General features: G+C 39.1%; 1 protein-coding gene across 1 annotated transcript; it reads left to right on the top strand.

The window, feature by feature from the left end:
* The first annotated feature begins 49 nt into the window (after positions 1 to 49).
* On the top strand, positions 50 to 13,463 carry grinaa (glutamate receptor, ionotropic, N-methyl D-aspartate-associated protein 1a (glutamate binding)). Its single transcript, XM_026348373.2, has 7 exons — positions 50 to 185; positions 8,537 to 8,859; positions 9,211 to 9,326; positions 9,470 to 9,670; positions 9,826 to 9,954; positions 10,047 to 10,190; positions 11,599 to 13,463. Exons 2-7 carry the CDS (start codon positions 8,571 to 8,573, stop codon positions 11,746 to 11,748), a joined length of 1,029 nt encoding a protein of 342 aa, XP_026204158.1. The 5' UTR covers positions 50 to 185; positions 8,537 to 8,570; the 3' UTR covers positions 11,749 to 13,463.
* The last annotated feature ends 219 nt before the right edge of the window (positions 13,464 to 13,682 follow it).

The following is a 13,682-nucleotide window of genomic DNA, read 5'->3' on the forward strand; positions in this document are numbered from 1 at the left end:
GCGTCACAGCAGCTGAGAAATTGTGTCATTTAGTGTAACAACCAGAGATTCCCACACGACACGTCATCACGTCGTCACGTCGTGCGGCGTCGTCAGCGGCTCTCGACCCAGTTGTTCAGTCCAGACCGGGAGGAGGAGTACTGACGGTGCCTGTCGGCAGCTGCTCGCATATAAACACAATAAAGGTAAGGTTTTTTGTTCGGTGAGAATATGTTTGACGTTAGGGTTAGGGTTAGGGTTTCAGTAAACATTGTGGTGGTGCTGGTGGTGGAGGTTGTGAGGCTAACGAACACCGCTCGGTTAGCAACGGTCAGCATCCTGCCTTTCGCCCCGTGACACTAGACTGAAGGTAAATAAAAAAAAACAGATGCGCGTTAGCTAATGTGCATTTATGTAGATTTAAAACGGCGCAAAGAAGAAATAATTTGGCTTTAAAAGGAGCTGACTGCTCAAGCCTGAAGCCGTGGGGGCGCGGCGTGTGGTCACCGTCCTTAAAAAAAAAACAACCCATGGAGCGGATCCATCATGGTGAAGCAGCTCCCCCAGCCCTGATGGAGATCTGTCGCATATTCACTACCCGTTCACCCGTATCCATCTGTAGCCGTGGACTTGGTGCCTCGGGGGTTAATATTTGTGAGTGGAGTGTAACAGATGATTGCAGTGTCGCATTTATCTGCGCTGGCGAGGCCTACATGAAGGTGCGCCCGCTGCAGGTGCACCGTGAAAACGAGGATCTCTGTTTATGTGGGATTCATGTTTCTGTTTTGGTTTGCATACGCGCAGAACGTCTAAATACGCGTATTTTCATAGCTTTTAGGATCAATCTGTCGTCTTATTGTGTGTCTGTCTGCTGAACCACGATTACAGCTACATTCAAATCATTTAAGTGATGATATAATCTTCCTTTATGTAATGTATAGTGACTTGCAACATATCGAAAGTGCAAAGTACAATTTTGGCTAATGGAGACAGTGTATCATTGGACATCATACAGAAGGCCTTATGCTGAAATTACTAACGATAAAAAATTATGCCAGCATTACTAGTTTTTCAATCCACCGTCAGAGATTTGGCCATTTAAGTAATATTTCTGGATGTAATCATGATCCAGAAGATAGGTAATTTGGCCTTTTACTTAACTACTGCAGAGATAAAAGTGGCCAATACACAGTATATGAATTGCTCTATTATATGGTGTCATTTCATGGCACTATATTTGGGCTGATTCTGTGTATATAGCATAGATTAGTTAAGTGGCAACAATTTTGATAGTCATGTTTAATTTTTTAAGTAATTCACTACCAAAAATGCCTAATTCCATCTTCTTTAGTATGAGAATTTGCTGCTTTTCTCAAATTGAGAGAGGGCGTGACATGCAACAAAGGTCCCTAGCCAGACTTGAACCAGGGACATAATTCATTACGGTTAAGTGGCATGTTCAGTAATCATTAGACTACCAGTGTTCCTCTCTGTTTTTTTACATCATTGTTACCTGAATATTAATAAAATAACCAGACAGAACTGCCTGTTTTTTGGATAAATAAAATAGGACATAGGCAAAACTGATATTTCCACATATTCTTTCAAAATCATGTGTCGTATGTCAAAACTGTCTACAGATGTCAATACAAGAAGTGACACATTAGCCAAGACAGACCTTTGAACTATACATTTAGTCTAGATCTCATATTGTCTTTACAACCTTTCCATTAATTGTTTTTACAGGTTGACAGTGTTATCAGTTGAGGTTTTCCATTTACAGTCTGCCTGCACTGTGTCGACTTCCCTGTTAGATTTCACTATTAATAATAAAATATTTTCATTCATCTTGAGGTTTACAGTAAAACTAAAAACAGTAAATAAATTGGGTTAGTTGGTGTTTCTATAGTTGTGTGACCATCTTGCCATGACACACACTTGAACTAAGTCTGGGATTACTGAATCCCATCACTAAGCCTTTACCAGAACCAGAACAGTAAATCTAAGCTAACTTGTCAAAACCATCTCTTCAAAAAGGCCAACTTCTTACTGTGAGGAGTGATTAGTTTATTTCAGTTCAAAAATACTAATAAATAAGTGATGCTTTGTTGGATTGTGGTTGATACCAAAGAAGAAGTTTGGTTCTTACAGCAATATGATTTTTTGTAACAGCAATTACAACATAAACTCCAATGTTCTACCTATGTACTTATGTTTTACTTATTATAGACCTTTATTTCAATACAGGAAATTACACAAAATGTTAGTTATAACAATGTGACATTATTATAACTAATGTTATCTATTCAGTTTTATCATAAGCATCAGACCTACTATGAAGGGTAATAGAGATTTTGTTCACTGTGACAGCAGTATATTCCTGTGTTATCCTAACATACCCAAAGTGCAGCCATCTGTCACAAGGCGAGGTGTCTGCAGGTTTGACAGAGCCAGAACTGCTGCTGACACGGCGTGTCACGGTGACAGTATTTTGCCAGACTGCTGCATGGGCTGGCAGATAAAGGACATTGTGATGCATTGATTGCTTTTAAAAAAATTGGTTGAGATTCAGCTGGTTCTGGATGGAGTTGATGCAGTGGGTGTGAAACATCCCACAGGTTATAAAACTGTGTTGCCTTTTACCACACAGTCACTCATCATGTGACTGTGAAAGTGTGTTTTATTACTAATGATCACTCAGTTAGGTCCTGGATTGTTTCTAGAAATTAGCTTTAGGAGTTACTCTTTAAAGTGCCTGGGGTTTTGGTTTTATTTTTACTAAGTAATTATTTATGAAATGCCACAGTTTCTGTTGAGGCCACATTGCTTTGTGTGATTGTTCCTTTTGTCACTCTGTTTCCTGGTGTTGCTCAGGCATGCACATAGCATGTTGAATATGGGTTTGAAGAGGTATTTTGCTTGCTTAATTGTGTTAACGTCGCTCCCTGGCTAGCCCACTGAATCCCTCCCTTTAACCTAATTCCCCTAGCGATAGCGATCAACACAACCCAGGGATAGTAGCACTGTCTTTATCCACAGCGTCGGGGCAACTCTCCTAAGAGGATTTGAAATCTCCCACGTAATGCTTGTAAAGCTGAACAAATAGTGCCTCAAATTGACTCTTCACTCTAAAACTGTAATGACTGTTTTCAGTTTCAGCACTTCTCGTCTACAGAAGTGAAACGGTTGTGGTCGTTGAACTGACCCATGCACTCGAGATGAGTGGCTGTCAGAGAGTGTAACAACAATTCATGTCCTTCACAGAAGTGCCTTAACCCCCTGTCTTTTTAAACACTGCATTTCTTTTCTTTTGGCAAAACCAGAGAAAACCAGAGATTTTTAAACATTTATCAGAGCTTAGAATTTTAGGAAATCATCTACTTTTTTGGGTGTTTATACCTACATGTATCAGAGTCCTAAGACACGTGGAAAAATAAATCTGTTGTCAAAATATGAGAGGAGAAGACTGTCTGTACTAACCTGGCTGTTGTAACTTCACACAGTTTGCACATTTCTGACATTACTGTCCCATTCTCCTGACACTGTGTTATTTTGGGTTATGCTATGTTGATGATTTTACCGTGTTGGTATTCTAGAAATGTCTTCTTTTCTGCAAATTGAAGTGAATGAATTTGCTGCTACGTAATACGTAACAGTGTAGCACAGGCTAATTTAGAGTTTAGAGTCTAGTTTCACTTCTCAAATTTCTGAATTCACTATTCTGTTGGCAGTGAATAGTGATGGTCTTTCCTCATGTTCAACATCACTTTAGTCTTCAGGAAAACTAGATTTATCACACGCTAGTGACCAAATGATGAACCACAACATAATGATAATATAATGAAAATAATAATTATTAAATGCATTACACAGACACTGGACAGGGAGGGTGTCACATGCCTTGACTGTGTGTGTCACATGATTAGTTAAGGTCTGTTGACTGCCTGGTTTATTCGTTTACACCTCCGGGTTTGTAAAGCTGTCAAGTATTGTGTTGTGTGAAACAAGCAGACAACACCTTCTGATGTTTGACAATTACAGGAAAAGGTGTTGTTTGGGGGAATTGTTGGGAGCCACTTTAACACATTGAAGCTAGCAGAATACCTGAACAGATACATATACAACGTGCTATGTGCCATGCTACGAGCAACACCAGGAAACACAGTGACACAAAGTATTGTGGCCTAAACAACAACAAGTCAGCATGTTAAAATAAAACTGAGAAACTGTGATCTTTGATATGAAATAAAATAAATTCATATAGAGATATAAAGAAATATTTCATTCTAGAAACAGAACAACATCCAGGATTTCACTAAGTGATCATCAGTAATAAAATGCTTTTTCATAGTCACATGATGAATGACTTGCTCTGTGGTAAAAGGGAACACAGTTTTGTAATCTGCGGGAAGTTTCACATGGCTGTTTTTACATCCACCGCACCAACCACAAAACCAGCTGAATCTTAACCATTTGCGTAAAGAAGTCAGTGCATCACAATGTCCTTTACCTGCCAGCCCATGCAGCAGTCTGGCAAAAATACTGTCACCATGACACGCCATGTCAGCAGCAGTCTGCTGAACCTGCAGACACTTTGCCTTGTGACAGATGGCTGCTCTTTGGGTAAGTTAGCATAGTACGGGTACGAGTATACTGCTACCACAGTGAATGTGGTGAGTGAAAAATCTCTATTACCGTTCGTAATAGCAATAGTATTAATGGTGGTAATGTCAATTTGTTATAACAAGAATTTTTTTTTTGCTGACTGTCTTATTGTCATTATTAAAGTTTATAATATTCTTATTTCTCATCTACTTATTAAATAACATTTTATAAGGAAATGAGTACATAAGGAAAGTTTACTCACTGAGAAACAAAATGAGTTTTCATGTTGATGTTAAGGAAACGCACACACACACGTTGAGTATCTTGCTTGAAAAACTCTCTTTTCTCTCTTGTTGCATCAGATGAAATGAGTGATCTATTTAGACAACCCAGTATTGACTACAGAGCAAACAGTTTACTGACAGATGGATTTTTAACTACTTCAGCAAAAGTGCTGTATTGAGTGAACTGTATGCTGCGCTTACGTAACTATTATTGTCTGGAAAAGCAGGGAGGGATTTAGCTCCTGTGATCATGATTGTAATCTGTTATGATCTTAATGGGAACTGTCAGTATGAAGCAGAAACAGCACTCACCATGTTTGTCTGCAGTCTCTCACTGCACTGTCCTAGTGATTGACAGACGGGGATCATGACGACACATGCTGGAGTCTGGATGTGTTTGCCAGTGCGAAATAGAGCGGTGTTGCATAACACTCAGTGTTAATTCAGTGTGGCCTGAAAGTAGGCAAGGCAAGGCGATTTGTATTTATAGAACACATTTCATCACAGAGAAACTCCATGGGCTTTGCTATAAAAAAAAAGAAATACAAAAAAGAGACATAACATCAAAAGGTTTGAATACAAATAAGTCATGTAGACACAGCACCAACATACAGAGTGACACTATTCAAAGTCCGAGTCTTTAAACATGGCATGTTACAAATATACTGGGAATCTGTAGTGCCTTAAAAACTGAATGCGGGACTTCGAAGTGAATTCCAGATTGAACTGGAAGCTGGTAAAGTAAGTAGCCTACTCATGGTTTTTAGTAAAAGTGGGGACTCTAGACACTGAATTCTGTGTAAATTGAAGTCTTCCTAATAAATACTTAAAAAAAAAAGAGGATTACATTCGATCTGTTTGAAATGAATGTGTGGATCCTTTTTACTATATTATATTATATATAATGGGGTATATTTCCCAGATGATGGAATGATATTCTAGAAATTTTTAGGGAACATCTGCCGCTGATTGGATACTTTTGTTCTTTTGTGTGTTTTTAAAATTGATCATGATGTATGTGTAAAAGCACCACAAGGGCATAGTGTGCTTACTTGTGATTCTATGTTAGTGGTAGATTAAATAGCACAGGCCTATGCACCACTGAGAAGTCAGCCTGCTCCACTCCAGCTCTCTCTCTCTCTTTCTTTTTTTTTTTTGTGAAGTCAGCAATTAGGGGAATGGTCTGTTGGCTCCCTTCCTTCCCAGCAGAAGTTTCCTCTGAGGACTGGAGGCCTTTAGATGAAACCATCCGAGCACATTTGAAAGCACAAATACCTTGTAAATCCCTCCTTACTTGCAGAGAGATTTGTTTTCTGTGTCATGTGTGCAGCTGCCTCATTAGCATTATAGATGGCGTAAATGACACTGACACTGAAACCTGTTGATCAGGGTTGTTCAGGGCCCTGGCAAGGAGGAGAGATGCTGCAGTAGCGGCCATTATGGCTTCTTCTTGAAGCAAAGCAGATTAACAATATATTTGGTTACCAAGGCACCACCCGCATCCATGGCTACGCTGTCAGCACTGGTGTAGACAGTGTTTGCTATCAACTCATTTGTCTCATACCATCCAACTTGGCTTTATGTTTTCTACTGGATAACCCATACAGCCAGTGTGTGAATGTATCCTGTAATCACTTATGTAGTTTCCAATGTCAGGTTCATTTATAACAAGCCTTAATTCCCAGTACAGTTTTTTTTCATGGCGTTTCTTTTACTTTTGATTGATTGATATCTAATATTTTGTTGGACCACCTTTATCTTTGATTACGGCACGCATTCACAGTGGCATCAATGGATAGGCTTTTGCAATGTCACAAAATTTTTTCCCGTACACAGTTTAATAGCAATAATTTTTCACCAAGATCTTGTATTCATTATGGGAGAGTTGGGGCACTATGCAAATTCTTCTCCAGCACATCCCAAAGATTCTCAATGGGTTAAGGTCTGGACTGTGGTGACCAATCCATGTGTGAAAATGATGTGTCATGCTCCCTCTTTTACAATTTGAGTCCAATGAATCCTGACATTGTCATCTTGGAATATGCCCATGACATCAGGGAAGAAAAAAATCTATTGAACGAATAACCTGGTCATTCAGTATATTCAGGTAGTCAGCTGACCTCATAATGTTGCTGTACCTAGACCTGACCAACTGCAGCAACCCCAGATCATAGCACTGCCCCCACAAGCTCATCATCTCCTTAGATGTTTTCTTTGCTTAATTTGACCCTTCTGAAACGGATTAACATATTTTCCACGACCACAGGATGTGTGTTCAGACATGGTTGTTTAAGAAATGAGAAGGTACTCACTGCATCAGTTAGGTTTACACAACTTGTTGTCAGCTGAAAAATAATCATCCATGCAGTAATTATCCAGTGGGAGGCTCTTACCTATTTGCTTAGTTAAATCCAGGTAGTGACTTTTTTGATGGATAGTGTATATTATATATTACATATATATTCTGTTTTGTATAAACATTGTGTATAATCAACTCTTTCTAGGAACCGTGGTCACTGCCATTTTACTCACTTCCTGATAAATCTGAAGATTTGACTTCATTTTCAGAGAAGTGTGTTTTTTTTTAGTTATGACTGGATATGGATAGTCAGCAGTAGTAGTCAAATGATCCTCCTCTGTTCTCCGAGCAGGGTGGCGCAAGTGTCTTATATGGTGTTTATAGTAGCCTGTTTTCCTTCATTAGCTCACCTGCTGCTCATCACAGCTTTCCGGGAAAATACCACAGCGTTGTGGAGGAGTGTAAACTCATTAACTCTCTTTCTCACTGTCTCTCATATACTCTTTGCTTTAGCAGCAAAAACAGCCTTACATTACTTTGTATCTTCTAGTGTGTATCAGATCTTTATAATAGTTTGTTCATCATAAGTCTCAAAATCAAGAATACAACACCAAATGTACTTAAAAATATATTAATTCCTACATCAATTTGTGCCCTCTTTAAATAACAGTGTTATTTTCTTCAGTTTCTACGATGTTGTGTTTAATTCTAGTTATGCGATTACTCCTTAAATGTCCAATTTTATTTCCCTAATGACCAAATTTCCCCGCAGCTATCTCCATTTTATCTCATGTTATGTTAGACACTCCACGATCAATAACTCTACTTCTTTCATATGAACGCAGAGTGAGTACCGGGCTTTATGATGGCTATTATCCAGGCTCACTGATGTTAGGCTCCATGAATGCAGACAAGTTAAAGACATCCAACTTCCATCCCAACTTCAATTTCCATGTGTCTGTATTAATATTAATAGTATAAGGGACAGTTGCTATTCAGAGAAAAGACCAACTGCAGACTAGGGGACTACAGATCTGGATTGGAAACACACCACTTGTGCTTTCACATCACTGTAGAGAAGCTGTGAGAAGCTGTGAGAACTTTGTTGGGAAGTATATACTGATTACATTCATTATGTATCACATTGTTTAATTGCCGGTCACTTTTTTAATCAGACAGATGTAGCGTTTGTGCCTTTGCCAGTTTGGCCTAAATGTTTTAGTGTCATTACTTTTTCTCAGTTTCCTTCTGGAACTTTTGTGATGCAATAAAAACATTAAATTAAATCCACATAAGTAGAAAATATCATGCTAAGTGTTAAATGTTTGTGTACTTATTATATTATATTTGTTCTTGTACTTTTTTTTAGGTTGTTCTTGCTGCAGTGAGTCTTCCCCCACACCATGTCCCAGGACAAAAGTGGATACCCTGTTATGGGTGAGACCAACCCCCTCCATACTAACATCTATGGACCCCCTCAGCCAGGTTTCGCCATGCCCCCTCCTAACTACAGCCAGGCCCCAGGAGGACCATACCCACCAGCAGCGGGTTACGGGCAACCAGGCTTCCCCCAGCCAGGCCCAGGTTTTGTCCCTGGCCCCTACCCTCAGATGCCCTACCCACAGGGGCCTTACCCTCAGGGTCCTTATCAACAAGGACCTGTACAGCCAGGCTTTCCTGGAGACCACACTGGTTAGTAGTTAAAGATTTGAGATCTTCATTTATAATAGACTTTTCCTTTTTAAGTCACTATATTCTTTGTTATTGTTATTGTTGTACCCCTGAATGTGTCACATAAGCAATAAAGTTTAACATGTCCAGATAATGCAGCTGTACCTCAGCTCACTCTTTTCGTGCTCCATTTGGTTACTTGGTACAAAAAAATATGCTCTGCTAAAGTTGTGCTCATTTCTTACTTCCTCGTAACCTTTGCACTTGTTTCCATAAACTTCTCTCAGTTTTCCATGCGGTTAAATTTCCACATTAAACACATTTTTTGTATTTTCAAACCATAATTGTTGGCTTGTTATTATTGTTCTCCAGGACCTCCGGCCAGCCCTTCTTACCATGTAGATGGACCTCCATCTTACTATGACAATGAGGAGTTCACCGGCTCTGGTTTTGAAGACAAGACCATCCGACAAGCCTTCATCAGAAAAGTGGGTCTTTTACCTATGTCAGACACATTAAATGGTCTGTGAAAAAAGCATGTATTACATAGCATGTAATGTAATTCACACAAATGAATGAAATGCCTCCTAAATACAAATTTGGCTAAAAAATGTTTCTCTTTGCTTACCAGGTCTTCATGGTTCTCACGGTGCAGCTGTTGATCACTTTCTCCTTTGTTGCCGTCTTCACCTTTGTTGATGATGCTAAGTACTTTGTGCGACGTAATCCATGGACATACTATGTGTCCTATGCAGTCTTCTTTGTGTCTCTGATTGTCCTCAGCTGCTGTGGAGACTTCCGCCGCAAACACCCCTGGAATTTGGTGGCACTGGTAAGAGCTTGCCTAACGCCAAATAATAATAAAAAAAAATAGGGGTTATGCCCTGTAAACACCTAAATGCTGCTTACTGTCATTCTGGAAATCTGCACAATTCATATCACTTTAGACCTCGTAAATCTCTCAAACCTTCTTTGTGTATTTTGCAGTCCATCTTGACCCTGTCCCTCTCCTACATGGTGGGTATGATTGCCAGCTTCTACGACACAGAGACAGTCATCATAGCTGTGGGCATCACTGCAGTGGTCTGTTTCACTGTTGTGCTCTTCTCACTACAGGTCAGCAGACATAACAAGGCAGTTAAAAAGATGCATTCAAATGTCTGCACACATATGCAAACACAAGTCTGTTTTGTTTTTTCCCACAACAGAGCAAGTATGACTTTACTTCCTGTCGGGGTGTGCTGTTTGTGTGCCTGATTGTGCTGCTACTCTTCTCCATCCTCTGCATCTTTATCCGCCACAAGATCCTGCACATCGTGTATGCCTCACTGGGAGCCCTGCTGTTCACCTGCGTGAGTTTCCCACTCGCATATAATACCCTTTAAAAAAAATCTTTCATTTATGTCCATTATGTTGGTGCTACCTTTGACATCAAAGGTAGCACTGCAAAAATGACCACTGATGTTATTACTTGTGTGAGGGCAGTTCATTTCATCAAAGGTTTAACTGGAGCTGAATTCGCCAGCTGGGTAACTTGATATTTGTGTGGCACGCAGTCATCTGCATCTTAGAAAGTCATAATTATTTTCACCTCCACCTCCAGTTAAATTCTGTAATTTCAGTTTAGTAAGTTCAGTATAAATGTAAAAGCTTTGTTCAGCTGAATCATCTAGCCACTCATCTGATTTTGGGGACTATTACATATGTGGTGGGGATCATAACGTGTTATAGGGAAAGCTAATGACATATTTTTGGTAGTAAGTTGAATTTAGCTCCTAGTATATCTAAATCACCTTGTTATATTACAAACATCAGCTTTCAACAATGGCTTCCGATTTTGTTGATGTATCTATGTCTGGCTATCAGGAAACCCCAAATATGAATATTTTATTATATAGAGGTTGAAAAAAGTGCTTTCAGGCAACAGAAGAGAGAGATGATTTCACTGTAGGAGGACAACGTGTGATAAGATTCATTTTTTTTAAAGAGCAACTCAGGAAGCCCAGGAGAACAATTGTGCCTACACACACACACATGTGGACATACTGGATTGAAAAGATAAGTGGTGTGTCCAGTCGAGTATTAGCAGAGAAAGCCTGAAAGGATGTTGTTAGAAACCCTGTCCAGTGTGGCACCGACTGCATTGATGATAGCGTCTTACTTGAGGAAACTGTGAGATAAGGTTTATAACGTAAGGAAAGATTTTGTAAAGTTGGCTGCTCAGTGGTGCTGGTGATTTATTAATATGATATTTTGGTGGATGGTCATGTCAAGAGTGTCGCTGTGTAGTCATTTGTCAATGAAGATTCTCTGACATTCAGGTGAGCTTATATGGAGGTTGGCTGATAGCATCTGAAAGGTTACGGTGGGCTGGCTCTCAAGAGAGAACCTAAACTACGAAAGATACATTTCAGATTTCCTCACCAACCTAATCAGACTGAGGAAGCTACTTTGATGAGCAGTAAAATGTTGCCATTACTCAAATGTCAGACTGTGTAGCCATGTAAATACATGGTCTAACACGTGTGACTATATTATGTAAAATAAGTAAAAATAAGACTGGATGTACATATCTCATTCACATTACACATATGAATGTGAACAGTGGTTAATGTACAACTTTCAGCTGCTTAAAGGAAAAATACTTGTGACATATTGATTGTGTATTATGTGTTTATTATTGTATTGTTAATATATATCGATATGATTGTGCATAAACCTTTTGAAATATCTCATGCCATCGTTATTTGTTTTCTGTAGTTTTTGGCTGTTGACACCCAGCTTCTCCTGGGCAACAAGAAACTGGCCCTGAGTCCAGAGGAGTACATTTTTGCTGCCCTCAACCTTTACACTGACATCATCAACATCTTCCTCTACATCCTGGCTATTGTGGGACGTTCCCGTGAATGAGGCAGCAACTTAGGGAGAGCAGCAGGGAGCTAGAGAATGCCTCCCTCTATTGCAAAATGTTGCTAACATGATCCTTTTTTCTAACTCTGTCAACTCTTTCTTCACTTTTTTCCCATGATACTCTTTTGTTTCCTCTCCAAACACACACTCGGTTCTGTTTTTTAAACAGGTAGTAAAGCTGCTGAGCCGATGCAGCCTGTCATGAAATGCAGCTTAGGGGGACACGATTATCTACAAGACCTGCTAGTAATAACAGAACATAGTGATACATCATTTCCTCAGTTTTGACCACTCTGCTTGCTCTAACTATCCTCTGCTTGTACTAACACAGATGGCTACATACAGTAAAAAACACGTTATCCTGTGGGTACTTGGCACGCAGCCTAGCCTTGCTGCAGAGATTAAACAGAAAAGGAGCAGGGAGTGTACCTGTAATGCTTAATATTGATGCAAACCAGCTTTGCCTGAAGAGAAGAGTACAGTGCTACAAATAACCCCCTTCTTTTATCTGTCTATTTTCCCTGTCTCTCCTTTTTTGAACCGCTGGTGTAACTCTGCATGGCAACATTGGAAACACAACGAAAGATGTGTAATGATTCTTTAGAGCTACCAGAGGAATACCTCTAGCTTGCTTGTCACAGCTGTAAATAGATAAGTGTATTTCTGTATATGATGCCAATATCCCCCTGCCTCTGAAAGGCATGCTGGAGTGATTCATACGGATGGATGGATGTGTTGCCTTTTGGTGAAACGTTAGTAACACAGTAACTGAAATCCTTTAATGGCATAAGAATGAAGATCAGCTGGATGTATATGACAAACATAAATTAACATTTATATTACTATAACTATATATTCTTACAGAATATCTGAAATAATTTGTATGATTCCAAAGCTGAGGTTTTGCTTAACATCCTCATTTATTCTTTACTTTCTTTAACAGTACCCTCTCCTGTTGTCATTACAGTGAAGTGACAATGTAGTGTTGTATTTATTTTTTATCCTCTTTACGACTAATGTGAAGTATATTTAAGTACTGCAATGTCTGACCACTTTATACTAAGCTGATCAAAGTTTCATGACTACTATGAAGCAGATAGACTCTGGAATTGAAGGTGATCGTATTTATAATGGATCTACTGTATTTATTAAGCTACAAGTTGGCATTTAGGAAAACAAACTCAGACTGAAATTTCTTTTGACTTGTTGACCTCGTGATTGAGGAACCTATTCTCATGATTAAGAACCGATATGAGGAACATGTTGCTTCTACATTTGTTCAACAAAGTGAAAACAGGCAGAAGGAATCAAATATGCACTATAAGCCAAACATAGTCCTGCACACAAACACACAACTTGAATTATCTCTTTAACATGAAGAATTTTTGTGCTGTATCTTCTGTTTGGATTTTTTACCTCTTGCATGACCCGTTTGCATGTGCTGATGATGCACACTGTACAGGGGTTCCTGTTTTGGAGAGAGACCGTGTGTGGCAGCCCTGTTAAGACCTTTTTTTTAAACTCTTGTGTTTGTATCTAACTAACGTGTAAGTGTATATAGAAATCTCTAGTGGTTTGATGTGTATAGATAAAGTACGTTTTGGGCTTTGTAGGTCTGTTTGCATTGTAAATTTGCATTAAATCAAAGTGGAACCGCATTCCTCTACACTGCTGTTCACGTTTCATTAAAACTGACACAATGTAAAGGAGTCAAACTTTGTGTGTTCATTTCTTTGACATAAACCTGCTAAAACTAAACCAGTGGTGGTTTTCAAATGTATTTACTAATGTAAAATGAATAGGTTGGTTAATACCACAGGGTAATTTTGTCTTTTAGAAAAAAAAAACACACCAATAAATGAGCAAGTATATAGGTAGAGAACACTTAATTATTCCTCCACATCATTTCTTTAAATAACCTAACCTAATAAAAC

Source organism: Anabas testudineus, chromosome 11, assembly GCF_900324465.2.
Source record: "Anabas testudineus chromosome 11, fAnaTes1.2, whole genome shotgun sequence".
NCBI lineage: Eukaryota > Metazoa > Chordata > Actinopteri > Anabantiformes > Anabantidae > Anabas > Anabas testudineus.

Bases quoted from the DNA above. Each gene is read 5' to 3' on its own strand.
- grinaa (XM_026348373.2), top strand. From the start codon at position 8,571: ATGTCCCAGGACAAAAGTGGATACCCTGTTATGGGTGAGACCAACCCC. The intron at 9,671-9,825 runs GTAAGAGCTTGC...TGTATTTTGCAG, and splicing joins CCTGGAATTTGGTGGCACTG to TCCATCTTGACCCTGTCCCT. The intron at 9,955-10,046 runs GTCAGCAGACAT...TTCCCACAACAG, and splicing joins TTGTGCTCTTCTCACTACAG to AGCAAGTATGACTTTACTTC.